The following is a 26,470-nucleotide window of genomic DNA, read 5'->3' on the forward strand; positions in this document are numbered from 1 at the left end:
CTTTGAGCTTCTCCTTCAGCAGCAGAGAGCTCCTAGCCTTGGCTTTAATTAGCCAGAAATGTAACTAATGACGTGCTCTCTTGTGACCACAAATGACACAAGATTTAGAACACTTCATTTGATAAGAATCCCTTTTACTGCAACTCTAAATGGTCTGATTTCCTATATGGTATGATAGGAATAATCCCCACTTGAGATATTGTGTTTCAAATGATAATATAACAGAACTAAAATTTAATTAAATAGATAAAACTACCACATTACATTCTGTGCGCTTTGTGAAACTAACAAATTGCTTGGAACAACATTGATTGTACAATGCAAAACCCACAGCGATGAGGGATTATATCGATTCACGTCTTCACAGAACCAGCTGTTTATAGACACTGATCTTTTTATAACTTTTTTTAATGCAGAGTAGCTGACCACTTGCACTTTCTGCTCTTCAAGCATTAGAACATATTCCCATAGATAAGGCTTGAAGGTCATGCCCTCAGATCTTTCAGTGAATGCCAGTTACATAGAGCTAGGTCATGGATCCAGCGTCTTTCTAAGCAAACTAAGGGCCTTGTCGTGACTGCTAAAAAGGTGCTTTTTTTGGTTTTTTTTTTTGTTTTGTTTTTTTTTTTTTACACACTTGGTACCTAGCATGAGCTCTGCCAAGGTAAAACCACAGTGAAGACCAGGCATCTTAGTTTTACCATAAGGCAAACTAAGCAATCACAGCACTATACACCTGCTTTGGGCTGACCTTGCCTCGTTTAGCTCGGAAAAAGCAGCTCAGACTAGATGACCATGATGGTCCCTTCTGACCTTTGAGTCTGAGTCTAAAGTGCCTTGTAGTCACGGTGTTTTTAACCTCAGCATACCTCACTTGAGTTTTGTAGAACAGCTTTCTCAAACCATGACTAACAAATGTTTCCGTGATTACATTTTAATTATGGAACCAACTTTTTCTTTAAAACAAATAATCTCCTTTATTGTTTATAACCCAAATTTCTACAGCATTAGGCTAGCCCATGAGAACCTGAGAGTGAAAAAACTGACTAGTCCATTTTGTCTAAAATGATTTAAGAACACAGAGGAACCCTGCTCCTGACTGGGATCTCAGGGCAGTACAAATAGAAATGATATTGATAACATAGTACAGTGAAAAGTATGTTGATTTTTTTCAGATTTTAATAGCCAGAACTTTTGAATCACTTGTGTAGGTGGCACCAGGCCTCTGTGGTCACACTGAGTACCAAGGCATCACCACTCATGCCAGATGGCTCAAAAAAGTAACAATGTAGTGAATATTGTTGTTCCTTCAAAATAATCAGATTATTCACTCCTAGTATAATGACTTAGTTAATGTAGTTAGTTACTTTAACAACTTTGATGTATAGGGGGAAAGAATGAAGAAGAAAAAAAACCCCAAACATTTCAATATAAAAATGGACTCACGGGCCTCTGAAACTATATTTATAACAAGCTGTCTGATCTTGTCCTTAGTTGCAGTTGTTCAGCAAGTTAGATCTTATAAAAATCAGCAGCTTCTCACAGGTGGATATTCAGAAGTTATTTTACTCAGACGTTCATAAGCAACAGAGTTTTTGTAAAATCATGTTTCCTATAAAGGTACTTACACTAGCAACGACTCAAAAATGTGTCAGCCAAGAGGAGATTGATAAATGGTGCGTTTTAAATTACATCCTTCCCCAGAGTGCTTCCTCTTTCAAGAAAATAGTAACAAAAACAAAATCCATTTTGTAACATTTAATCTGTGGAAAGGCTTATGGGTAACATTCCAATGCCATTAGGAAGGGTAGTGTTTAAGGACAAATGAATGCTGTCAATATAGGAAGGTGGAACCAGGTCTCCATTGCCTGTTCAAATAGTCTTAACAGCAGTCTTCTCTGCACTCTCATGTCACTGCTATTCACACTAACCAGCACAGGGTCTGATCCTGCATCCACTGAAGTTAATGGCAGGCTTGAGCCCCTGCTCCTCAGACTTCAGCAAACATTTCTGCTCCTTGCACACTAAGATCCATCTTTAATTTGCTGATGCTGGAGGAAAACCATGCTGAGCTTGTACACAGTGTCAAACCCTACACTAAATAGGATGCAATCTTCTTCCAGCAACAGAATACATGGAGATCGCCAGCTCCCCAGAGTAAGAGATGCTTAGCAACCATTTAAAAAATATGTATAGCTTCTATTTCTTCAAAGCCTGAAAAGAATATTCCCCCCTCCCCTCCCTATTTGACTATGACTGATCCCCTCCCCTGGGATTGAAATGACACTAAAATGGATCTGGCTCTTTAAAGCCCAATCCAACTATAGCTTTTAGGAGCTAGCCTACAGGGGGAACTCACACATGGTTTTGTTCCACAAGAGAGATGTGTTTTTTTTTTTGTTTTTTTTTAATTTTAAACTCCTGATCACAGCGGTGAGATCTAAACATTTTTAAAAGATGTTTCAAACCCAGACTACTTCCCCCCATTAGATTATAGCAATCTTGGGAACCTAGATGACTTGACAGTGTCACTTGAGTCAGGCTGAAGGACTACCCAACATCCTGTCAAACCCAACTAACAAAGAATACCAGATCGTATGAACGTGTAAAATTCTAAAAGGCCCATAAGGCTGAAAGTGAAGTTCTCTCGAAGGGAGTCAGAACCCACCATTTCAAGCTGCAAAATGTCTGATGTTTACAATTGCATTTCTAAGGCTTTTCTATCTATCCACTTGTATGACACCCTCTCATTGCAGTTTCAGCCTTTCAGCAAAGTAGGACTAATCAATAAGGAAGCCTGATTCCTAACAAAGTCTCACCAAGCCATAGCTCAACGTCAATATTTGTTACTCAAACTTGGATACAAATTAAAGGGCTTTATTGTCGTAGAACAGCATTCTCTCATAGGCAGGATGGGAGACCATGAAGTCAGCTGGAAAGGTCTTTGGCACCTGGATGCTGCCTGGGTGGTGATGGCTGATACCCAGTTTAATGGGGAATAGCCCACTGCTTCTCAGAGGTGAGGGCCTGTCCTCAGCTTCAGGCTGTTTCCCCATCGGCTGCCAAGGAGCACAGACAGTCCTTGCCAAAGAGCCCAGCAATGCAAGACAAATGTCCGTGGCTGCTGCTACTCTAGGAGAGAAGCGGCGGTTCTGATGAGAAGTGGTTTAGCTGCCTCCAAGATGTCCAGTTCGGGGTCCAGCGAACGGGCAAGCCCTTCCAAAACCATGATGGCAAAGACAACTGAGGCAAAATTACTCTCCAGCTTCACCTGAAAGCACACGTGCAAAGGTTATAATGGACTTGGGTGCCTTTGTGCTTTCCAAGCCCCTTTCGCTGAGGTGCCAGCCTGCGGTGGGTGTGGGCTGGGAGGGCGTCTATGTGCGTAGGCAGCTGGACTGCGACACAGGAGCTCACTCATTTCCCTTCAGTTTCAAATCAGCCTCGCTGCAATTCAGCAGAACTGAGGAGGGGAAGCTGATCATGTCAAAAGGAGACGTCCTAAGTCAGCCCAGTAGACAGTACTCTGCACTTCCATATAGGAGAGGATTTTTCCCTCTATGGAGGAGCAGGAGTTAGGAGTGCTGCCCAGTGCCAACTCGGCTGTAGGAGCTTCCATGGACCTGGCAAGTACACACGCATGAAAAGGGGCAATGTGCACCCTCTCTCCACACTGTCATGGAGGGAGCCCCATGGAGCATGCTCCCTAGTTCACAGAAGCATTGTTATAGCTCAGCTGAATTCAATTAAACAAGTGATTTTTTTCCGCTTTAAAGTAAGCGCCAGTACCTCCTGAGTAACCCCCTCACAAACCAGCGTGTAGAGCCCAGTGCACCTACGCAACCCTATAATAAATAAGCAATGCATGCAGGGAAAAAAGCAAATTGCTTTCATTTTACTTGTAACAGTAAGGAAAAAATAAATGGAGACACCAACACTGTCCTTTTAAGGTCTGACGTCAGTTCTGAAATGCAGGTTCTTGAGGGCCAGATCCAAAGCCCCTTGAAATAGATGGAAAAACCCTCACTGGCCTCAAAGACTTTAAGGCACTCGTTTCCAAGCATCGCAGGCAATACGGCATGCACGATCCCCCCGCACATTTCAGACACTCTCCCTCACCTATGCAATCCCAATGGTTCCCCCCTGCCCATCTTTCAGATGGCAAAGCCTGGCATAACTTTTAAAGAGAATGAAATGAACACCAAGAACCTCACCTTGTGCATCATCAGTAACTTAAAGACACTGGAGAGCAGATTCGCCACTTGAAGCTGGGACGTAAAGATACAAAGAAAAAGTTAACTCTGCTGAACAGGAGACCATGAACACTACTACCAGCAGGAACGGGAGGGATTTACCAGAGTAAGCTACTGGCATATTGTATGATCCGTGTAAAGTCGAAGAATATTAAGTGTCAGATTTTATTATTAGAGATATTGCTCAGACAACAATATGTGCTATGCTCCATTGACAGCCTTATCCATCAGGATGTTGGTAAATATTCAGAGGGCATCAGCTGAGACTCACCAATATCTATGGCTCTCTCAACCCTCCAGCCCAGGAAGAAGGTAAGAGGGTTGAGGAGACACAACAATCGGTCCCTGCTTTGCTCTGCAGCCTCACTGGTGGAGCACTACTATTGGTTTCAAAGGGAGTCCCAGCAGGATTTAGCCAGAAGGATAAAGGCTACAACTCCTTGGATTAAAAACAGTCAACACTATTTTGAGTTAGAAGGAAATAAAGAGTTAGGGGCCTTGATGGAGTTTTTCTCCAGCTGTGAGAATAAAGAATCGTAAAGAATTGGTAACACTGACAAGAGAGATGGCTGATGTGTAAGCGTCTGGTCTTTCAATCTGGGCCCATTTAAAAGCCTGGGTGTACTCAATAAGAGATAGTGTCCTGGGCTGGGTACCATATTTAGTCTGCTCACCTTTCCCAGTGCTACAGTGTTCGTCCTGGCCTTGGTCACTAGCTCTGCCATTTCAACTTTGAATCTCTCTATGTCCTTGCACTGGTTAGCTCTGGCGTGATGAAGGATCAATTCTGCCACTCTCTCCCCCTGTGAAACAAGTAGGAAGAGATGTGTCTATAAGAATCCCACACCATGGTAACACCACCAGATCTCTAATGCAGCTGCGCACAGTACCCTCACTCTCAGGCTTCCAGTGGCACCTATAGTAATTAAATTTCTTTTTGACCAGAGGGGGCGCTCTCAGGGGCCAGCCTACCCTCCTCAGGAGTTTGAGGGCAGACAGAGACTGACAGAGAGAGGGGAAGTGGTTCTGGGGGGACAGTCACTATGTGGGAAGACCTAAAGCCCCTGTTCCTTTTAGGGCCAGAGACTAGAAGCCTTCTAGTGTTGGGCAGCGCAGAACTCCCTGCTCTCTCAGCCAATCAGGACAAGTTCTGGGAAGGAGGGCTGCATATAATATGCCTCTTCCCTCATAATAGGGGAGACAGTGGTAAGAAGAGCACTGATAGCTAACTGCTCCCATGTCAGGGTGACTGAAACAAAACCCTCTGCCTCCAAAAATGGAGGGAACACTGGGAATCCCCACCCCAGCAGAGATGCCTGGCGAGAAAGGGACATTTTGGTGTGAAGGGTTTTTCAAGTTTTGTTTATATGAGAGGCTTCCAAGCCAGTGTGGGTGGAACTAATTTAGAGGGCCAGCTGGGAGATGCTAGCTCAGGGATGCAGCCTACTACACATACCCTGGGGGCTGGCTGGCCCATGGAAATAGTGACAGGACCTTCTGTAAAAGCCATTCATCTGTAGGCCGAGCTAGTTCAAAGCCAGCTTGTGTTTCTAGTGACTGGAAGTAGTTTCACTTCAGTGGCTGTGTGAGATGAGTCTGGTCTCAGAACAGTTCCTGACAGACAACTATTTACTGCATGCTGGCAGTCTCAGACAAGAGGCCAAAGACTGAATGGGTGTGAAGATAAAACTACATCCTCTTGCAGTGAGGTGGACCCTCCAGCTCAAGAATGAAATGCAGCAAGAGGGTTGTGGAAGTGCTGATGTGTGGGTTGTACCTGTTCTGGCACTCGCTTGGGGAACGGTTGTATAATGTACTGCTGACAACTGAAATGACTGAAGAATTCCAGATGTCTCCCTTCCCCCAAATCCAGAGCCGTCAGCACCCATCTGGAGCAGGCCTCACCTGTCCCTGTACCACAGCTGTGAAGACTGCCTTGAAGTTCTGAAGGTCAGCTCCCTGCAGCTCTGCCACAATCCCTGCATCCAGCAGCATCAGACGGAGCGGGCAGGGGGACAGCTGCACTTCCACGATCAGCGTGTCACACATGTCCACAATGGCGGTCTGATTCTTGTGGCCAGCGCTGAAATGCGCGGTGCCCTGGACCAAGATGTTCCCAGGGTGCAGGTCAGCGTGGACAAAATTATCAACGAACACCTGGAGGGGGTGATATTTATAATAAAAAGGACAAAGGTAACTGGAGTAAAATCTTCCACGGTGTGAGACCTGCATCCAAAACCTGAGTAGATGGTAAATGGCATAAGTGGGGTGGTTTCAGTCCTGTCCCCCCATGATCTCTTTGCCACATCACAAAACCAATACACACGGATACAGTTAGTAGCTTCTGCTCAGCAGTGGCCCAATGCTGAAACAGCAGGAGATGCTGTAGGCAAAAATCAGGGTGCATCGGCAAAGCTGCATGTAGCGAAAATGAAGATTTACTATGAGTCCAAGATAGTTCTGGGGAATAACAGACCAGGAACAGCATTAGTGTCTGAAAATAAGCCATAACTGGACAGAACTCTGGCTTCTCATTGCCAGTACCCATTCAGAATCCAGCATTCACTCTGGCCATGACTGAGTAACTGAATAGTTACAGGTTGCAAAGCCCGCGCTGGGCGAACCACCTTCAACTCAACAGAAAAATGAGGGTAAGTTGCATTGCTCACAAGAGCTGGCCAGATTTATTTTCTTTGTTCCATGCTCAATATTATATTTCACCTACCTGTAAATTGGTAGCAGCAGATGCTTTGACAAATGGAATTAGAAGGTTAGCTTGTTTCCCTGGGGCTTTTATAAGTCCTGTAGCCTCCGCCGAGATGATACTTAAAACTTACATTGTGCTTTACGTCTCCAAAGCTATGTGTTTAATATTAAATTAAATACAGTTCTATGGCTTCCCAAAGCAATACACCTGCGTGTGTGTGTGTGTATATATATACACACACACACGTATTAGGCTAACTGAATTATTTTAACAACGGGAAGGCATCCTCCTCTTCAGTTCAACTCTAACACCACAGCCCAGACTCTTACCATCTTTAGGAGCATGTCTATGCCCATCTTGGCTAGTCTCTTCTTGAGCTCCGAGGAAATGTCCATGTGCAGATACTGGGATATGGGCTGACTCTCCTTAAACAAAGACAGAATGGGAGTCAGACAGATCCTATAGATCCCTATGTCTTACTCCCCCACCACCCGCATTCCAGGGTCATGGTCTCTCCTGTCCTTGGCAGGACAATGAAGATGCCGCAAAGGGGGCTAGGTTAATACAGGCTGAATTTGCTGTGGCTGATTAAGCCAGAGAAGCAAAGGTTTGGGACTGGGAGGTGATTGGCTAAGTGGGTGTGAAACAGGCTATGAGGGATTTTGGGGGTAAGAGATACTAAAGAAAACATATAGGTAGAATTGACACACAGAGTGGAGCTGAAAGAACAGCTTTGGGAGCGGATTCAAAGCTGGCCCACGATGAAGATGAACCAACAAACCCAACTATATCCCTTTATTGGACCAGATCAGGTTAGATTCTTGAACTATTCACCCAACCGTAACACAGAAAAGGAGAACTGGAGTGTTTTACGGGCAGAAAACACAAACAGAAACACAAGATTGCTAGAGAACAGTTCTGGTTTCCTTTTAGCACCCAGGGTCTTGTGCCCTTTCCTACACAGGGTCTTGTGCCCTTTCCTACACAGAGTTGAGACTACATTTCTCACCCTTATTTCAGGGAAAGTGACCTTGAAAAGAAGAGCGAGAAAGGAAAGAGTGAAGGAAGGACCCAGACACATTTTAGCCAATAGCAGAGAGACGCACTCTCCTACCACTCATCTTTCCCCCCCTAGGCCACCTCTAGGAAAGGGCTTTGTGTTGAGGTTGAGATCAACCATTGAGTGTAAACCTTTAGCACCCCCATTCTTCTCATGGCCGCTGTAGCTCTTACCTCAAATGTTTCCACCAGGATATTTCTCGTTACAAAGGGGTGAAGTGGAGTTGGGAACTTAACAAAATCCACATCCAGGAAATTTTTCTGGAAGCACTCCAGGTTTCTGGCTTCATAGCGTAGGTCAAGCTAGAGGGATGAAGAGAAAGGGGAGACTGAGTGGTACAGGGGTGCAGAACTAGGAGGACAGGAAGCCTGGAGGGTCCTGCCTGAGCTACCACCACACTGCCTCACATTCAATCCCAACGGTACTCAGCCAACTCCACCAGAAAACTGGTTAAAAAGCAAGAACCTCAATGGAAAAAAAAAAAAAAAAAAAAAAAAAAAGAGATGGTGTTTCTTAGCAAAGCTTTCCTAGTGGAAATATTACAAAATGAGGCACCCCAGGAGTAGGCATCTTAGAACTACTTCAATTAGATAGAAAAAAGTGACAAATATTCCTATTTATGATCTGTATTACAGTCGTGCAGGGTCACAACCAAGATGGGGACCCATTGCGTTAGGTGCTGTACATACACATAAGTGACATTCCTTGCCCCAGAAAGAGTGTACAATCTAACTAGACCTGCCAAAGGGTAGGAGAAAGGAAGTGTTATCCTCATGTTACAGACAGAGAACTCAGGCAGGAAGAAATTAGAAGCGTCTTGCCCAAGGTCACCCAGGCAGTCTGCAGCAGAGTCCAGAACCGAATCAGGATTCCAGAGTTCCAATCCAGTGCCTTAAGCACAAGACCATGCTTCCTCTCTAAGTCACACTCCTTCATACCCCCAAAATATATTTCTTAGCTCTCAGTGGCTGTTTGAGGAATCAGAAGGGTGACCGCCCCTCCATAATTTGGAAATGATGACTATCCTGTGAGTATTATTATCTCCCTAAAAGAGAAATGAAAGGAAACGAGGGCAGGCTTCTCAGATACCGATCCTGTCCTGACTCTTCTCACAGTTTGTACCCTAGGCAAAAGGCCTGGCTGCCTGACCAAGGAGGTACTAAACACCCTGGGGCTGAAGACATCCCTGGTGTAATTACTGATGTCACTACCGTGCACCAGAATGCAGTGATGCTGCACAAGATGCCAGATTCTCTTCTTAATTTCTGGTAATAATGGGTAGGTGGATGTATGACAAAGGGAGGAAGCAACCGTGCTTCAGTATATACAGAGTATGGAATTATGCCCACCTGTTGAGTCATGAGCTTCTCAAACTCCTCCACTATTTCAGTCAGACTTAGCCACTTGAGCCCCGGGAAAAGCCCAATGATCTTGCTCCCCATCTTCATCAGAAGCAGATCTATCTGGACCTGGTGGACTAGTCCAGGATGCAGGACCTGCGCGAGAAACAACAGTAGGCAGATCATCTCCCATGGGCATGATGCCGACACTGTAGGGAAGCCAGTCCATTCAGTTTAGTAAGCTAAGTAAGTAAGTAAGCTCCTGAATAGTCACAAGCCAGGCTGTAATGGAAATACCCTTTCGACTAAAAAGGGGCTGCTGTTAGCTCTGTCAACAATGCACATTTCCCAGGGATCCATGCTTCAAAATGTGACTCAAGGAAGTCTTTATAATACTTTTTAAACTACTCACATTTATTCAGTTTAGAGCCTACAATGTCACCAAAACTAATTTACAACAGCTTTCCCCATCCTCCCTTCATCTGCAGCATACTATCTATTGGTATTCAACGGTGGGGGGGGCCTGAACAGAGTATTTATTTTATGGTTAAAAAGAAGCAGAGAAGAGCTGGAGAATTTACTTAAGACCAAAAGTGAAGTCTAGCTCAGTACACAGTTTTAAAATAAATGGGGCCTTAATGGTCATGTCTAGTGCCCACATGGCAGTCAACAGGGCATGACTGGAGTGTCTGTATTTTGGAGAGTCCCAGACATGCAACAGCAAGGGCTGTTGAGGATCAGGTTTGAGGATCATTAGTAGCATTTTGTGACAAGCAGTACCACAGGCTCCAAATGAAGAATACTGGGAAAAAACTGCAGGGGCAGAAAGGTTAAGCAGCACCCCTCCTGCACTGCATTTAGTCCTCGCCACATCTATTAATTTTTCATGAGAACTAAATTCTCCATCAGATTCACTCAGCAATCTCTAATTCCAGTCATCCGCCAACAATCTATATTACTTACTTTAATGGCTACAGGAATAAGATGGTCCATCTCATCTAAACCGTCGACAGATGATGTGTTTGTAGTTAGCTGAGATCCAGACATCTGCTTCTCAGAGGCAGCATTTCTATTAATACCTTCATTGGAACGTTCTTCCTGAAGTGACTGGTCTGCACTGCCGTCTTCCAAAATCTCTCCAGCCTTCCATTTCCAGGGCCACCTGAAGAGGCCCTTAAGACCAGACACCTCCCAGGCTTCAAAAGCAGATTCTGTTTCAGAGTTCTTCACTCGTTCCTCGAACTGGGGGTCCTCAATAGTAGTGGCATCAGCATAAGCTTTATATACCTGAGCAACACAACCCGAGCCAATGGGTTCCTTGCTTTTAAACTTGAGGACTCTCTTCCAGTCTTCCCCAAATGCTCTCCTGAGGAAGTGTTTGGTGCAACCCCAGGGATGAGGGGTCACCTTGACATGAAGCTTGGAAAACTTAATACAGAACTCTTCAGAGAAGAGATCTCTCCTGGTGCATGCCCACTGGCCCAGCTTGATATAAGTGGGACCCGAGGACTCCGTGGCCTTGAGCAGAAGATGGAGCCAGAGGGCTGAAAAACCTGAAGACAGGTAGGTCAAGGGATAAAGCAGAAGCAAAGGGCCAAACTTCAACAAGAGAACACAAGCCCGGAGTCCCAGGCGAAGGGCAAAGCCAAGATGCCAGAAGAATCCAGCTGAAGGTTGTTTATTTTTGGCAGGTTCTGGAAATACGGATGCACATTCGTTTGATACTTCCTGGCATCTCACAACAGACACCTTCGTGATCCCCCAGCACACTAAGGTGATCTTAGCCAAGGCTTGAGTTTTGATCAAGCTGTGTTTATCACTAGATGGGGAGTTGCCAAATTTATTACCCCATCTTATCCAAACCAGGTTTTTCCTTACATTGAGGGGCCTTAAACTGAAAAGGTAAATCCTAGCAGCGCAGCCCCAGGCAAACATAATCCTGGAGGTCAAAAATGACAGAGAAAGTTGTGTATCTATTGGCGGACAGTTCAGCCCAAATGGAGAACAGCAGCAGCCAAATCAAACATTTGTCATTTTTCGTTTTGCTTCCGTGTTGGTGAAAAACGGGAGGAAAAAAAAAAGCACCCGAGGTGATGCTCAGAAACTGGATTTACAAGGCTTGGTTTTGTTTGTTACACCAAAGTGCAAAAAGAAAAAAAAAACACCTCCGCGAGTCTGTACCTGTCAGCACCAGCATCTGCTGTTGGGAGACCAAAGGCTGGGGTTTGGGCTGACTTGCTCCCCCCCATGGGTGAGTACAGTTCTCCCCCCGCCCCCCCGCGAGAATCAGGTCAACAGTCTCTGTTCTTACGTCAGAGCGCAACCTCCCCCAGGCCCGGCCCGGCTCTGCTGGACGCGAGCCTCTGCATCCCCCTCACAGCCAACCCGCTCGCCCCTTCACCTTCCCCGTCTCGCCGGTTTCCCTGCCGCCCCAGCGACCGCTTCATTCGGACCCAGCGTCCCGCCGGGGAGCGGAGGGGCAAAGCCGGGGGATGAACAGCGGCGCCTCCCCGCCGCGGAGCCAAAGCACGCGGGGGGCTGGTGGGCGCGGCAGAGCCCCCGGGCCGCGCCGATCTGCTCCCGTCTCCACGCCGCGGCGCGCGGGGCGAAGCGAGCGGGCTACACGACGTTCCGAGCCCGCGGACTTCCGCGCGCCGCCATGGCCCCGCCCCTTAAAGAGACAGCGGCCGGCGCTGGGCGCTGCAGGGCGGGGGCCGGAGCCCGTCCCTGCCGCCCTTACGGGGCTTGCAGAGAGCGCGCTTTCCCCCGTGGCTCGCGGGTACCAGGCGCCCACAGGGCCGGTGCTTCGCAAGCTTCTAGAGCAGGGTGTCTTTTTGTGTAAGAACTGGCTAGTACCTTCCAGCTGGCCCCGTTATCCATTGGCCAGCCCGTTCGGCCCTTCCTCGGCTGGCAGCAAATTCTGTCTTTTCAGGACAGTTATTCATTTAGGACATATTTCAGAGTAGCAGCCTGTTAGTCTGTATTCGCAATAAGAAAAGGAGGGCTTGTGGCACCTTAGAGACTCACCAATTTATCTGAGCATAAGCTTTCGTGAGCTACAGTGAGCATGAGCTTTGGTGGGCTATAGCTCACTGCGTCCAATGAAGTGAGCTGTAGCTCACCAAAGCTCATGCTCAGATAAATTGGTGAGTCTCTAAGGTGCCACAAGCCCTCCTTTTCATTTAGGACATAGTCTTGTTTAGACATGGGGTGGGCCTACATTTGTATCTCCCGCCCTGCTATTCATTGTAGTGTTGTTCACTACTGCCTTTCAAGATTTGTTTCAAGTTTCAGTCCTTACAAGCTCTTGTGGGCCTCCGTTATTATCAATATAACTTGGTCCTAACCTTCCTGGCCAGGTCGCACTTAACCTGTGCCGTGTACAATGGAGTCAATCCCTGAAGTTATTAAAATGATGTTTTTGTTCTGCTCGGTCGCTGTTTGGGGAGTCCGCTGAAAGGTGTTCTACTTCCTGGTAAATTACATTTTCCATCCCTTGATAATTTCGGCAGGTAGAGCCTCTGGCAGGGGGGGAAATTAGTCTGTTTCCAGGGCTCGCCTAGTTTGGGATAGAGACATCTCATCTGTCAGAGTAAGGCTGTTTTGCAGGCAAAAACGATTATGGCTTTTCCCAGCATCGCCTTCTAGTAGTAGAAAATAATATTTTAAGTTGATTTTTAGTCTAAATCTTGAGATTTTGGTTTTAATTCTCTGCTCTGTGACTTCTGAGTTAGATATTTGATTTTGTTCTTTAATCTTGTTTTAACTTTTGGGATATTTCTCTTGTTTGTTTTCATCTTGTTACTAGAAGGAGAGTATGTAAAAGCACAGTAGCTCCTTTCCCTGCAGGAGAAACTACATGTGAGTCGGGCAAATGACAGATTTTGTAGTTCCTTGGCAATTTTGAAAATTCAGGGGAAAGTTTTATTTGAGGTTAGAACTGAAAACAAAAATTTTCTAGAATTTTTGGTCAATTGAAAAGGGAAGAAATCATTTGGGGTTGAAGAAAACATTTTCTTCAGACAAAATCAAAATGTTTTGTTTTCATCCTAACCATTTTAAACCTTTAAAAAAACTAAAGGAAATTTTGAAATCATTTCAAACCAAAACTTGAAATGTTTCATTTTTAAAATATCTCAAAACAAAATTTCAATTTTTTTCTGAATTTTTTTAACAACAAACAATTCAGCAAAATCAGCTTGAATTAGCAAAATAGCTTGGGTGTTGTCAAATCTGCATTCCTCACTGAAAAAAAGTTTCAGCTGAAAAGGTTCACCTACCTCTACTCTATATGAATTTATTCTTTGCTATGCCCAAGTATGAAAGAGGTTGATCGAGGTTTATGTCAAGGAAAGAAACAGTCTTTTTGATTAATAAATGAGGATTTGATAACATGCCTCTAGCTTTATAATACATGGGGATATGGTGAGAGATCTTGTTCATAAAATTCTGAATTGTTACTGGCAATGGTGGAAGACATTGGCCATAGTATTTATTCCTTTTAAAAGACAAGTTATTGTATTGTGTACTTATAGCTCTGATCGCAACAGCTCAAGGCTTTTCATATGGGTAGAAAAGCTAAAATCATCTAACGTTTATTTAAACAAAGTCACCACCCTCATAAAGAAGCAGAAATACCACACTGTTGGAATCTCTAATCTAATATAGATTGGAGTGATTACAGACACACTGTGATATTTAATTCTGTTCCGAAAATATTGAAAGAGAGGGAGATAACTGGAAATGCCTAGGAGCTATGAATGGACATGAAGGTTAGTTGATTTAAGTGACAAAACAGGTTTTACATATGTGTGTGTTGGTGATGATACGGGGGTGCTCTGGAGTGAATGTAACAAGTGCAGGAGCATTTGCTGTGTTTCAGTTAAGCAGATGGATAGCTCAGATGAAAGCAGGACAGGGACTCATAGACTTTAAGATCAGAAGGGACCATCATGATCATCTAGTCTGACCTCCTGCACATTGCAGGCCACAGAACCTCACCCACCCACTCCTGTAATAGGCCCATAACCTCTGAGTTACTGAAGTCTGCAAATCATGATTTAAAGACTTCACGTTACAGAGAATCCACCAATCTGTTTGCTTTCAGGAGCAACTGATTCCACATTTTGGTGTAAATGCCTCTGGTTTAATGTAGGAAAGAGAATCTAGGCTTATGTTTAATAAATATAGGAAAAGGTCCAGGCATTGAAAAGAAAATGACGTGAAGAAAACCACAAGTCGTATGTCTCTGCGGTTGGTAAAGTACAGGACAATGTATCCTTTTTCAACGGTTGCAGAACTGTGTATTAAATATTAGTGAGCTGGGCTGTACTGAGTCTTTGGGGGAATTCTCCAGGAAAATGCTTGGGATCTCGGCTACTCTCATACGATTGAAAAAACTGTGTATTGACTTAGCTCCCCAACCCAGTAATATTAGAGCCTTGCGCACAGTTCCTGTCTGCTCACTGTGGTCTGGAACCAAACCCCTTCAAACTGAATGCCCTTCTCTCCCACCCCCACTCGGAGGGAGTTGGGAATCTGGTCTGGGTCTGAACTTGGTGGTCTCCAGGACCATTTCTGATTCGTTTATTTGCTTTTAATCTCTTGCCCCTGACACATCATTATCCACAGGGAGCAGGACTGGGGTTTCTCTGCCTTACCAAAGGGAAGGGAAGGCCAACATTTTCAAACTTGAGTGCCTGAAGTTAGATACCGACATCCATACTGAGGGACCTAAATAGAAGTGTCTCAGTTTTTAGAGGCGCTAGCTCCCAGCCAAAAACATCCACTGGTATCAGTGAGAGCTGCAGGTGCTCAGTACACTTGAAATTGCAAACCCATGAGTTGTGGGCAGCAGACACACTATCAAATAAATCACACCTGGAACTGCAGAGGCTGGAGGAGAAACCCTCCTCCCTCAGCTCCAAAACCCCAGAGCTTTAGCCAGCAGGTCTTTTGTTCTGTGGCCCAGCCACTATCGCGTGACTGCTCTCTCGGTACGTTGCGTTAGAATTTCAGTGAGCCTTTACAATCCTCACTAGATCTCAGCAATTTGTTTCAGCAAATAGTAAATTTGTTGAAAAATGCATTTTTTTAAAGCACTGAAACTATTGGCAAATTCAGGTTGAATTTGGTGAATAGTTGTGCGTGGAAAAAATTAGGAAATGTCAAGATGTTTTTGAAAGGAATCATTTCCACATTTTGTTTCACATTGACAGTTCATTTTGAAAATGTCATTTGAAACATTATGTTCAACCCCCCTCCCCCCCATTATTTTTATTTCTGTATTGAAAAACTGGGGGGAAATCAGTCCATTTGAAATGGACCCATTTTTAATTTTATTTTTCAGTTCCCCTTCAAAACAAAAATCAATTATTCACCAGCATTTTCAGAAGGGCTCAGCACCTGTCAGGCTGCTGATTGCACTGACCATTGGCAAGAAACTCTAGAAGCCCCAGAAACACACAGCCAGTGAGCCAGCAGTTCTTCTTGCTGCTTCCACTTCAGATTCTCCTGCCTGAGTCCTCCTGTATGGGCCAGAGCGAGAGTGGAACTAGCTCTGGGAAGTGAGCTCCCCCAACCTAGGGAGAGGAAGAAGAGCTCTCCCTGTGCCTTCAGCAGAGCTCTAAGGACTGCGCTTCCCAGTGCTCCTTACCTTGGCCCCTACACTTGAATCTCTGGGAAGTCTCTGGGGAAGTGCAGTGTAGTGGGATTTCAATAGAGCACTGCCATCAGGGAGCTGGAGGAAGACTTTCCAAGGGGCAGAGACAGTGTGGGGACAAAGGGTTTCTGCACAGATGACCTTGGTGTCCCGTGGGTCCCTAGGTTTGAGGATTGGTCCTGTGCCCTTTTTTTATAGATTCACAGATTCTAAGGCCAGAAAGTGCCATTGTGATGATCTAGTCTGACCTCCTGTATGACACAGACCAGAGAACTTCCCCAAAATAATTCCTAGAGCAGATCTAGAAAAGCATCCAATCTTGATTTTAAAATGGTCAGTGATGGAGAATCCAGCACAACCCTGGGTAGATTGTTCCAGTGGAGAATTACTCTCCATGTTAAAAATTGACACCTTCCTTCCAGTCTGAATTTGTCTAGCTTCAGCTTCCAGCCATTGGACCATCTTTTGCTGGAGTTAAACTTCTCTCCACCCACTCCCCTTGACATGACAGTGTGAAAGGACCTCTGAGAGGAGATCCTTGCAGGAACTCCTTTCCTCCTCCCCTCCCACCAAACAACTTTGGAATGGACAGAAACTTGGTGAGGTCTATGAGGGACGGTACAAAGAGCTGAGCACTGCTATCATTAAATGACCCAATGTCCCTCAGCCCCCCCGGGTGGGCTACTGGCACCCTAGAGCTGGTTGCAAAGGGTCAACAAAAGATTAAACATTTTAGGAAATTATTTTTCCATTTTCTGACCAACTCTGGAGCCCAGCTGTGTCACAGCACAGAGCATGGGAGCTCACAACCAGAGCTCAGCTCCTCCGTGGGATGCTGCATCCAGCCACCCTCAGAGAGTATCTCATTGCTAGGTGTGATCTTCTGGAGATAGCGGAGAGCAAGGGGTCTTCCAAGAGACCCTCTGTGAAGGTGTGGGGAAGGAAAGACAACCTTTGCTTTGCACATTCCAGTTTAGGGACCCCTTTAAGTTGTAGGAATCCTTCTCTCCTTCCATTGTTCTCCTTTATTAACCCCAGTAGTCCCAGCCTCCTAGTTTAGGATACATTTACTGACCCCTCTTAACACCAGATTTGGGCTGGTTGGAGGAAGTCGCTCAAGAGCACTTTCCTCAAAGCAGAATGCCCTGTGTCAGTGCTGCGGTGGACGTCCTTCCCTCCTCAGGGTCCAGAGGTTTCTGCCTCTTCTGTTGTAGTTGTACATTATCACAGCTAGATGGCACTCTCCACATTCTGATGTTCAGCCTCTAATAGCTCCTCAGGGTTGCCAGTTGGCCCTCCAGGGAAAGATGCAGGGATTCTGTGAGGAGAGTTTCGCTGGTTCATTTATTAACATTTTCCGAATGATCAACCCTGTGTTTGGCCACATACAAATCGTTAAGTTCCTACTACAAAGCCAGAGGCAGGGGGCACAGCAGTATGGGCTAATGAGTAGAGCCCAGGGCTCCGAAGCCATGCTGCAAACCTGTGGCAGAGCCAGGGAAAGAATCCAGCTTTCCTGACTGTCCCTACCACAGATCTGCAGCATGGCTTTGGACAAGTCACTTGAAATCCAGGCTCTATTGAAACCAATGGCAAAGCTCCAGCTGACTTAGGGCCAGAATTTCACCCTCTGTGTTTGTTCCCTATCTCTAAAGTGGAGGGAAAATAATACTTGTCTCATAGGAGTGTTGTGGGGACTAGTTAAGGGCCTGATCTTACAAGCATGTATGTGCATAACTAGTGTATAGGAGTGCACTATCCCTTTAAATAATTTTTGAGCCTTCTATTGGCACTCGCGTGTGTTATGTTTTAGAAGCTGCCAGTTTTTTAGCAAAACTAATCAGCTGTTTAGTAAACACCGTTATCTGAAAGTTAACTGTGCCTGTATGTTTTCTTCATATTGTTTTTGTTGAGCTAAGAGCAAAGGACAAAACTATAACTCTGTTCACGTGCATAGTCCCATTGAACTCATAAAGTTACATGTGTAAATAAATGTTGGCAGGACAGAGGCCTAAGTTTGTAATGTGCTTTGAGATCCTCAGACTCATAGCCAATTAGTTCATTTTATCATCTATCATTGTATTACGTGAAGTTATGGTCAATTTATATGCTATTTCATATATAATCAATGTACGCTAAATCGATTTAAGTTTTAAGATTTATAGAAGTATAGAATTGATAAATATTTAGGAGTGATGACTGTGTAATAGGCATACAAGTAAACCATGGCTGAAATGCAAGGTCTGCATCCTGAGAGCTATAAGATTTTAGCTTAGTGATACTAGGCCATAGGCTTAAGAATACTTAACATGAATGAGTGACCTAGGAATAACCCTATGCCCATAAGGTCAGAAGGTGACTGTAAAGATGTGCCAATAGGTGACTGCGATAGACTGCAGTGTATTTTCCAAGACCATGAGACACCTGATTGTAACATCTTTGAATGTCTGTCTTGACTACAGGATACATGTCAGGCATAAATGCTAATGAGAATAAGAGGAACGACTGTACAAACAACCTATGAAAAATAGGGCAACCAATATTCATGGGGTGTGGAAATACAAATAAGGAAAAGAGGGTTGACACTTTCATGCATATACATAAGGTGTTAGGTGTGGTCAATATAAAAGAGGGTTCCATGGTTTGGTAAAAGTGGGAAGACCCAAGGGATGACCGCATAGGAAACCCCAGCAGGAACCATCCCTCTAGTGATGATTGACTATTGAGAGGTCCATCGGACCCTAGAATATCATTGAGGCTGTGAGTATGAGTACAGTTATAATTATTAGTCATAGAATATCAGGGTTGGAAGGGACCTCAGGAGGTCATCTAGTCCAACCCCCTGCTCAAAGCAGGACCGATCCCCAATTAAATCATCCCAGCCAGGGGTTTGTCAAGCCTGACCTTAAAAACTTCTAAGGAAGGAGATCCCACCACCTCCCTAGGTAACGCATTCCAGTGTTTCACCACCCTCCTAGTGAAAAAGTTTTTCCTAATATCCAACCTAAATCTCCCCCACTACAACTTGAGACCATTACTCCATGTTCTGTCATCTGCTACCACTGAGAAAAGTCTAGAGCCATCCTCTTTGGAACCCCCTTTCAGGTAGTTGAAAGCAGCTATCATATCCCCCGTCATTCTTCTCTTCCGTAGACTAAACATCCCCAGTTCCCTCAGCCTCTCCTCATAACTCATGTGTTCCAGTCCCCTAATCATTTTTGTTGCCCTCCGCTGGACTCTTTCCAATTTTTCCACATCCTTCTTGTAGTGTGGAGCCCAAAACTGGACACAGTACTCCAGATGAGGCCTCACCAGTGTCGAATAGAGGGGAACAATCACGTCCCTCGATCTGCTGGCAATGCCCCTACTTATACATCCCAAAATGCCATTGGCCTTCTTGGCAACAAGGGCACACTGTTGACTCATATCCAGCTTCTCGTCCACTGTAACCCCTAGGTCCTTTGCTGCAGAACTGCTGCCGAGCCTTTCGGTCCCTAGTCTGTAGTGGTGCATTGGATTCTTCCGTCCTAAGTGCAGGTCTCTGCACTTGTCCTTGTTGAACTTCTTCAGATTTCTTCTGGCCCAATCCTCCAATTTGTCTAGGTCCCTCTGTATCCTATCCCTACCCTCCAGCGTATTTACCTCTCCTCCCAGTTTAGTGTCATCTGCAAACTTGCTGAGGGTGCAATCCACACCATCCTCCAGATCATTTATGAAGATATTGAACAAAACCGGCCCCAGGACCAATCCTTGGGGCACTCCACTTGATACCAGCTGCCAACTAGACATGGAGCCATTGATCACTACCCGTTGAGCCCGACAATCTAGCCAGCTTTCTATCCACCTTGTAGTGCTTCCATCCAGCCCATACTTCTTTAACTTGCTGGCAAGAATACTGTGGGAGACCATGTCAAAAGCTTTGCTAAAGTAAAGGAACAACACGTCCACTGCTTTCCCCTCATCCACAGAGCCATAGGTTTTTTATAGAATTTCCATATGCATGGGAAATTTTAACTTTTCTTGTTGCTTTAATAACACTTGCAGTACAGATATGACTTTGTATTTGTGATTGTGTCTGTGGTCATTATCCTTGGACTTCATGTGTTCCTAGAGCCTCCACATGTCAGAAAAGCACCAGAGGCAATTTCAGTCTGTTGAGCTTGAAACTGTAGCAACCAGAGCCGAAGCCACAGTGGTATAATACAACATCACTAAATTCCCTTTAAATAAAGTAAAAGGCTACAGAATGCAGATTTTATGTCGGTTGAAATATCCTGTGAATACATACAGCATTCTCTCTTTTATTTTCTTCACTATTGCACATATTATAATTCTCTATGAAGTCAACAGTTATTTGCAATGGGAGACGGGTTAAATTTGCCCCAGGAGATACAGATATAGATATAGATAGATATGACTTTCTTACATATAGTTCTTGTCCTTGCTTTTACTATACACATTATTTTTGATCCTAACAAAAACAGGAGGAAGAGGGACCTTTTGGTTTTCCTCCCCTGCCATCCCACACAGCAGGGTCAGCACAGCACAGGGAAGGGGAAAACAATTTAATCAGAGAGATGTAATTATATTTCAAGAGCAAAAATCATTTGAATGGTGATCTGTGGGGATGAAGTTAATCTCCTCTTTTTATGCCTGAGATGCCAGTGTTTTGGTATCTAAAAGTTATGGGGATGGGGACAAGGCATTGTGTGTGGGCAGCATCCTAGTAAGATAGATGATGCTTTTTCAGAGCGCCAGTTTCTGTGTTGCATTAAGAAAAACAGGAACAGGGCTCCATAAAATGAACCTCAAATCGATCTTGCTATTGACTTGGTAGAATGCCATTGTATTGCAGCAACAGTGTGGTTATGTTTAGCTTGGCAAGGTAAAATTCTGCCCTTTTATTATTGCTGGGTTTTGTATTACAGTAGTGTCTTAAGGGCCCAGCTGAAACTGGAGCCCCATTGCCCATATGCACTGGTAAGACAGACTGCCCTGAAGGGGCGCATGCTGTCAATAGACAGAAAGTAGGATTCTTATTTCCATTTTATGGCAGAGGCTTGAGGCTCAGAGAGAGATTAAGTGATTTGCCTAAGATTATTCGGTTAGTCCTTTGCAGAGCAAGGACTTGAACCCAGTTCTTCTAAAGCCCAGTCTAGTGCCATAACCACCAGACCAGGCTTCATTACTTTTTTTTTTAATTCCCCTTGGTTGGGAACTCAGAGCATTAGATATGGAGCTTTTCACTTGTGGAGAGACAACTGGCAATCACTAGAGTCTTCAGATTTTGGGGGCCCCTTCTGGTCTGGTTTTAGGCCTTAGTATGTCTACACCACAAGTGCTACAGTGGCACAGCTGCAGCGGTGCTGCTGTCATGCCGTAATGTAGACACTTGTTACAGTGACAGAAGGGGTTTTTCCATCACTGTAGGAAATCTACCCCTCAAGAGGCAGTGGCTAGGTCGATTGAAGAATTCTTCTGTCGAGCGAGCTGCGTCTACGGTGGGGGTGAGGTCAACCTAACTACGTCCCACAGCGAGCAAACTCTTCCGCAGCCCTGAGCAGAGTAATTAAGTCTACCTAAGTTTTAGGTGTAGACCAGGCCTGAGTTATGATGGCAGAGCACTGAGCCTTGTTCTTCTTTTCATCTCTTTTTGGCGGTCAACAATCCATGTGCCCATGCTGCCTCTTTTGGATCTATACTTGTCTTTGATACTATTGCCCTGGAGGGTTTTTTGACACCATGAGTCTGGAGTGATTGATGAAGCAATGGTTCAGTAGCTCTACTGTTATCAGAGAGAATCCAAAAGGAAGCATCAGGCGATTGTTCTTGTGCGTTAAAACCCTCTTCTCTGTATGAGGAGGTGCAAAAAACAATGGCACCCTGCTTCTGACCCATGCTTCTGTAAGGCTCGAGGGGGAGATGGAGAAGCAGTATGGGCTGCGGTGCCTTCATGATGCTGCTGCTGTTCAGCTCTGCGTTTCCTTCTCTTTGAACTAGGAGGATTATCCACTCTGGACATGTAGGGTCTCAGTGAGGGCTAGCTGGCTGAAACACAGTTCCCCCAGGGTGGAGATGACGCTAGTTGGTTGGGGATGTTGTCTGGAGGAGAAGGCAGAGGGTGCGTCAGCCTGCTTAATGAAGGATTGTTGCCTGCCCTTTGTTTTTTCCATCAACAGAAGTTGATCCGATTAAAAAGCATTACCTCGTCCACTTTGTCTCTCTAGTATCCTGGAACCAAAAGTTCTACACCACCACTGCCTTCTGTTAGTCAGACGTGCAATTAAGCAGGGTCCCGCTGGACTGCTGACTGCTTTCTGATGGTCAAATAGCAGCAGTGGGTTTGTTCATCTGTCTCTCAAATAAAGAGATTGTGACCTTTCTTCCTTGTTGCAGCTTTTGCCACAGGTATCTGTGTCTCTGTCACCCTTAGATTGGGTCACTGCAGTACGCACCACAAGGAGTGGCACCTGAAGACTGCATGAAAACTTCACTCAGTACAGAATGCATCTGCCTTTTAGGCCTGGTCTACACTACAGAGTTAGATTGAGAAGTAAGGCACCTTACGTTGACCTAACTCTGTAAGTGTGTATGTTACAACGTTGCTTCCGCCGATGTAAGTCGTCCCCTACACCAACCTAAAAACTCCACCTCTGCTCACAGCTGTCAGCCGCGGACGGCGGAGGGCAGTGGCTCCAGTTGTGAGCCCTGTGTGGGTGGGGGGCTGACAGTGCCCTACAGTGCCCCACACAGTTGAGGCCACGCATCACCGACGAAGGGGACGTAGTGTGGTCAGCTGTATGGCGACCTAATTTAGGTTGACTTAATTTTGTAGTGTAGTCTTGCCCTTACTTAGGAGTATGTCTTGTACGGTGCATGTTATGCTGCTGATCCTGAATCTACAAAGGCTTCGAGTTATTTCCCAGGTGCAGTTCAAGTTCTTTATGGTCTGAATTTTAGCTATTTAGAAACCACCTCTCCATGCCCTATCTCAGTGTTGCCAGCCCCAAGCATTCAACAATCCTGAGTTAGGTCCTCAAAAGAAGTCATTATATTAGCATAAAAATCATGGATTTTAAAATAATAACTCTTGGGTTCTTTTTATTTGCCTCCTTGTGCTGAAGGGTTTAGGCGTCATGTTTTCAAGCTTTTCTTTGCAACCACGAGAGGTAGAAACTTACTTAAAAAAATAAAAGTTGAGATTCTCAGGTAACAACCTGATTCCAGCAGTTGGGGGATTTAAGAAAAACACCTGGAGACCCAGCATACCCCTTACAGCCATGGCTAATGAAACCTTACACGGGACACCTGGACAGCAGTAAGGAGCAGTTCAACAATAGGCTGAGTAGATGCCGGATGACTGTGGAATATGCCTTTGACAGATTAAAGGCACGCTGGCGATCCCTTTATGGCTGGCAGGTTAGATCTCAATGAGGATAATATTCCCATGGTCATAGGTGCGTGTTGTATGTTACACAATCTCTGTGAAGCTAAGGGTGAAAGGTTTGTTCAGGGGTGGAGTGCTGAGGCAGACCGCTTGGCTGCTGATTTTGAGCAGCCAGATACCAGGGCTATCAGAGGGGCCCAGAGGCAGGCAATTTGAATCAGGGAGGCTTTGAGGCAACACTTTGAAAATGAGAACCAGCAAGGTATATCTCTGTGATTGGTGCTGTAATGTTACATTACATGAAGTTTTCCTGGGAAGCAATGGTGACATTGGGGGCCTTACATTCCAGTAAGCAAATGATAAAACTGCCTATGTATGTATTGGTGGTGCCCGCTATCTCAATTTGTAGGAAACAAATAAAGATGAGTTACCCTTCAAAAACTTTGCTTTTATTGCACAAGAAACAACACACACAGATACACAGAGGCGCTTGGTGGGAAAGGAGGTACCAGGGAAGGGCAGGCTCTCAGAGCTGTGTGAGGTCCAGCTATCATTGTGAAAGTTATCTGAGGGGTGGAGTGAAGGGGAAACCGAGAAGTCCCAGAAAGCGGAAAGGACTGTGTGGGTGGAGTTTTGGGGGGCACAGAAAAGATTTCTGGATGTGCTGCAGGGGCGGGCGGGCATGGATCTGCTCAGTCTGCAGCATTATTAAGGACTTTGGTATCTGCATTTGCTCCTCCATTATTTTAATCATCTGCTCAATAGCATCCTTAACAAACTCCTGATTTTCTTTTCTGTTCTGCCTTTCGGCTTCCCTCCACTCCTTGTGTTCCCTTTTCTCTGCACTGGAGAAGTGCAGTACCTCCTGGAACACGTCTTCTTTGCTCTTAGGCATTTTCTTATCTGGCAGAGACGCTCAGCCGGTGTGTGAGGGGTGTTCCTCATGGCTACATCTGCCAAAGCACAAGGAACAATGCACAGAAGCCTGATTGTTAAGTTCACACACAGCACTGAAACATTTCTGTAAAGTACATCTCTGGTAGCATACCAATCACTTTCTCATTGACCCTTGGCAAGCACACACCTCTGTGAACACCCAAAGCATGGTGAGTGTTGGCTGGGGTGGGGGAGCGCTCTACACGGGGGAAAGAGCACTCTGCAAGTGTTGTGGTGCAGCTGACTAGAGAAAAAATTAAAAATTCTTTTCCACAGTCAGGGGTCATTGTAGCAGATATCTCACTGCTGAGGGTAAACAGGGAAGCGAGGTTGCATCTACTACATGCTTGTAGCTTCCACTCTTTTGTCAACAAAACTCTGTAGTGTAGACAAAGCCTTCGTAAAAATACACCCATTTCCCCCCTCCAGTTTCCTTCTTAACTGTTTTTGGCCCTTATCCTGCAATTTGATCCACACAGGCACAATCCTGCCCCCCTGTGGAGTCTCCTGGACTTCACTGGGGCCCTCTGCAGGTCCGCAGGTCTGCCCATGTCAATCATTTTGCAGGAGTGAGACCTTAGTAATTAACTGTTTTCAGTGAAGCACCTGAAGGCTGGAGTGGCAGGTTCCCCTGGCAACAACAAAACGTCAGGGAGGCTGGCGCACTTTCATGGGCAAACACTGACATGCAGCTTCCTTCTCTACTGTGTCTGTTCCTGAGCAGGGAAAGCATTGCCCCTCTGCTTCTCTGCCATGTTCCTCTTGGCCAGAATGGTAGCATTCGAAAAAGAGCAAGAGGAGGAAGCGAGGGAAATGCTCCTGAATTTGAAGCAGCAGTAGGCTAGTAAATCTCTTTGTTATTGTGTCTCCCACAGAAGGGCAGAGATAACTTTCAGACAATAAGCGAGGCACCAGGGTCCAGTAGGTAAAGTAGTGGACCGGGTTTTAGAAGAGCCAAGTTCAATTCCTGGCTCTGTCACTGGTCTGCTATGCAACCCTTGGCAAGTCACTTTACCCTTTTGCTCCTCCTTTCAGCCTTTGTCCCATACCAGGATGGATTAGTACATACTGTCTCCCTACATTTCTTATGCAGCACCAAATGGACGCAGTGTTTCCACCTCTTGTGATTTTATTGCAAGCCTTGCAATATTTGGTGTTTTTTCCTAATATCTCAGCTTCTGGAGTCCGGTAATTTCATGAGATTCTCAACTTCCAGTCTCATGATTGTTGAGGCCTTATATGTTTTGAATGCTTGGGGTAGGTGATACCATGGGCACAGTACTTCCTATCCCCAACAGTTGCATAGCGTGCCTGTGCAGTGGTGAACATTGGCCCCATTCCGTGCCAGCGGAGGCTGTGTGATTCCTTTGTGCATATCAGTGTGTTTGTAAAGGGGACCTTTAAGGACGGGGAGCACTATGTCATAATAATAAGACCACTTTTACTTCTCACCTGCTGCATTGCGCATGATCCCCTACAAAAGTCTGCACTTTCCTTAATGAAAAGAATAAACCGCTGACCGGATGCAGTGATCTGCCATACTGCAGTGACATCAGTGTGAGCTGTAGTGTTTTGGAGAACAGTGCCCTAAAATGCTGGTGGAAATCTTGGGGCCCAATCTTGCCATACCGTGCTGGGCAGAACTCCCCCAAATCCCATGTCCAGGAGGCTGGCAGAGCAGTACTATTTGTTAATTACTGTTTGTAAATTGCCTTGAGATCCTTGGAGAAAAGGCACTAACCAAGTACCAACTGTTACTGATTTTATAAGGGTGACCCTTTAGATCAGCAAAGGAGAGAGTCTGTTTTGCTAGGGAGCTTTTGGTGAGCTCAGAAGCTCCTGGGACTTTAGGGGCCAGTTCACAGAGGCGAGAAAGCATTTTAAAAGGCAGCAGCACAGAAAGAGTTAATGCACCCCCCCACACCCCTTCCAAAAAAGAAGAGTGTCCAGCAGAAGGTCCTGTTTACTGTAGTTTCCCCAAGTCAGTCAAGTATTCAGGGACATGGGTTTCCATGGTAATGGGGCCTGTTCTTCAGCCAGCTGCAGATTAGCTCACTGGAAAGGAGTCAGGATGGGTCAGGCTAGGGAAGGGTGGGAAGAAAGTCACAGGGGGGGGAAGGGGTGGA

At 45.4% G+C, this 26,470-nt stretch overlaps 1 protein-coding gene across 2 annotated transcripts; it reads right to left on the bottom strand.

The window, feature by feature from the left end:
• Window positions 1-1,161: 1,161 nt before the first annotated feature.
• Window positions 1,162-12,019, bottom strand: ADCK2 (aarF domain containing kinase 2). Of its 2 annotated transcripts, XM_084652171.1 has the most exons (9): window positions 11,762-12,019; window positions 10,324-10,913; window positions 9,370-9,516; window positions 8,194-8,322; window positions 7,290-7,385; window positions 6,159-6,410; window positions 4,928-5,056; window positions 4,215-4,268; window positions 1,162-3,271 (listed from the first exon to the last, which is right to left on the bottom strand). In XM_084652171.1, exons 1-9 carry the CDS (start codon window positions 11,805-11,807, stop codon window positions 3,128-3,130), a joined length of 1,587 nt encoding a protein of 528 aa, XP_084508297.1. In that variant the 5' UTR covers window positions 11,808-12,019; the 3' UTR covers window positions 1,162-3,127. The 2 variants fall into 2 exon arrangements, with proteins under 2 accessions (XP_084508297.1, XP_084508296.1); XM_084652170.1 differs by lacking the exon at window positions 11,762-12,019 and having other exon boundaries at window positions 10,324-11,651.
• Between the last annotated feature and the right edge of the window lie 14,451 nt (window positions 12,020-26,470).

The sequence above is a fragment of the Lepidochelys olivacea genome (genome assembly GCF_965140295.1).
Source record: "Lepidochelys olivacea isolate rLepOli2 genome assembly, chromosome: 1".
Classification (NCBI taxonomy): Eukaryota; Metazoa; Chordata; order Testudines; family Cheloniidae; genus Lepidochelys; species Lepidochelys olivacea.

Coding starts and splice junctions, on each gene's coding strand:
- ADCK2 (XM_084652170.1), bottom strand. CDS start 11,295: ATGTTTGCCTGGGGCTGCGCTGCTAGGATTTACCTTTTCAGTTTAAGG. Junction 9,517..10,323: donor TTATTCCTGTAGCCATTAAA/GTAAGTAATATA, acceptor TTTCTCGCGCAG/GTCCTGCATCCTGGACTAGT. Junction 5,057..6,158: donor CAGCTGTGGTACAGGGACAG/GTGAGGCCTGCT, acceptor CTTGTTTCACAG/GGGGAGAGAGTGGCAGAATT.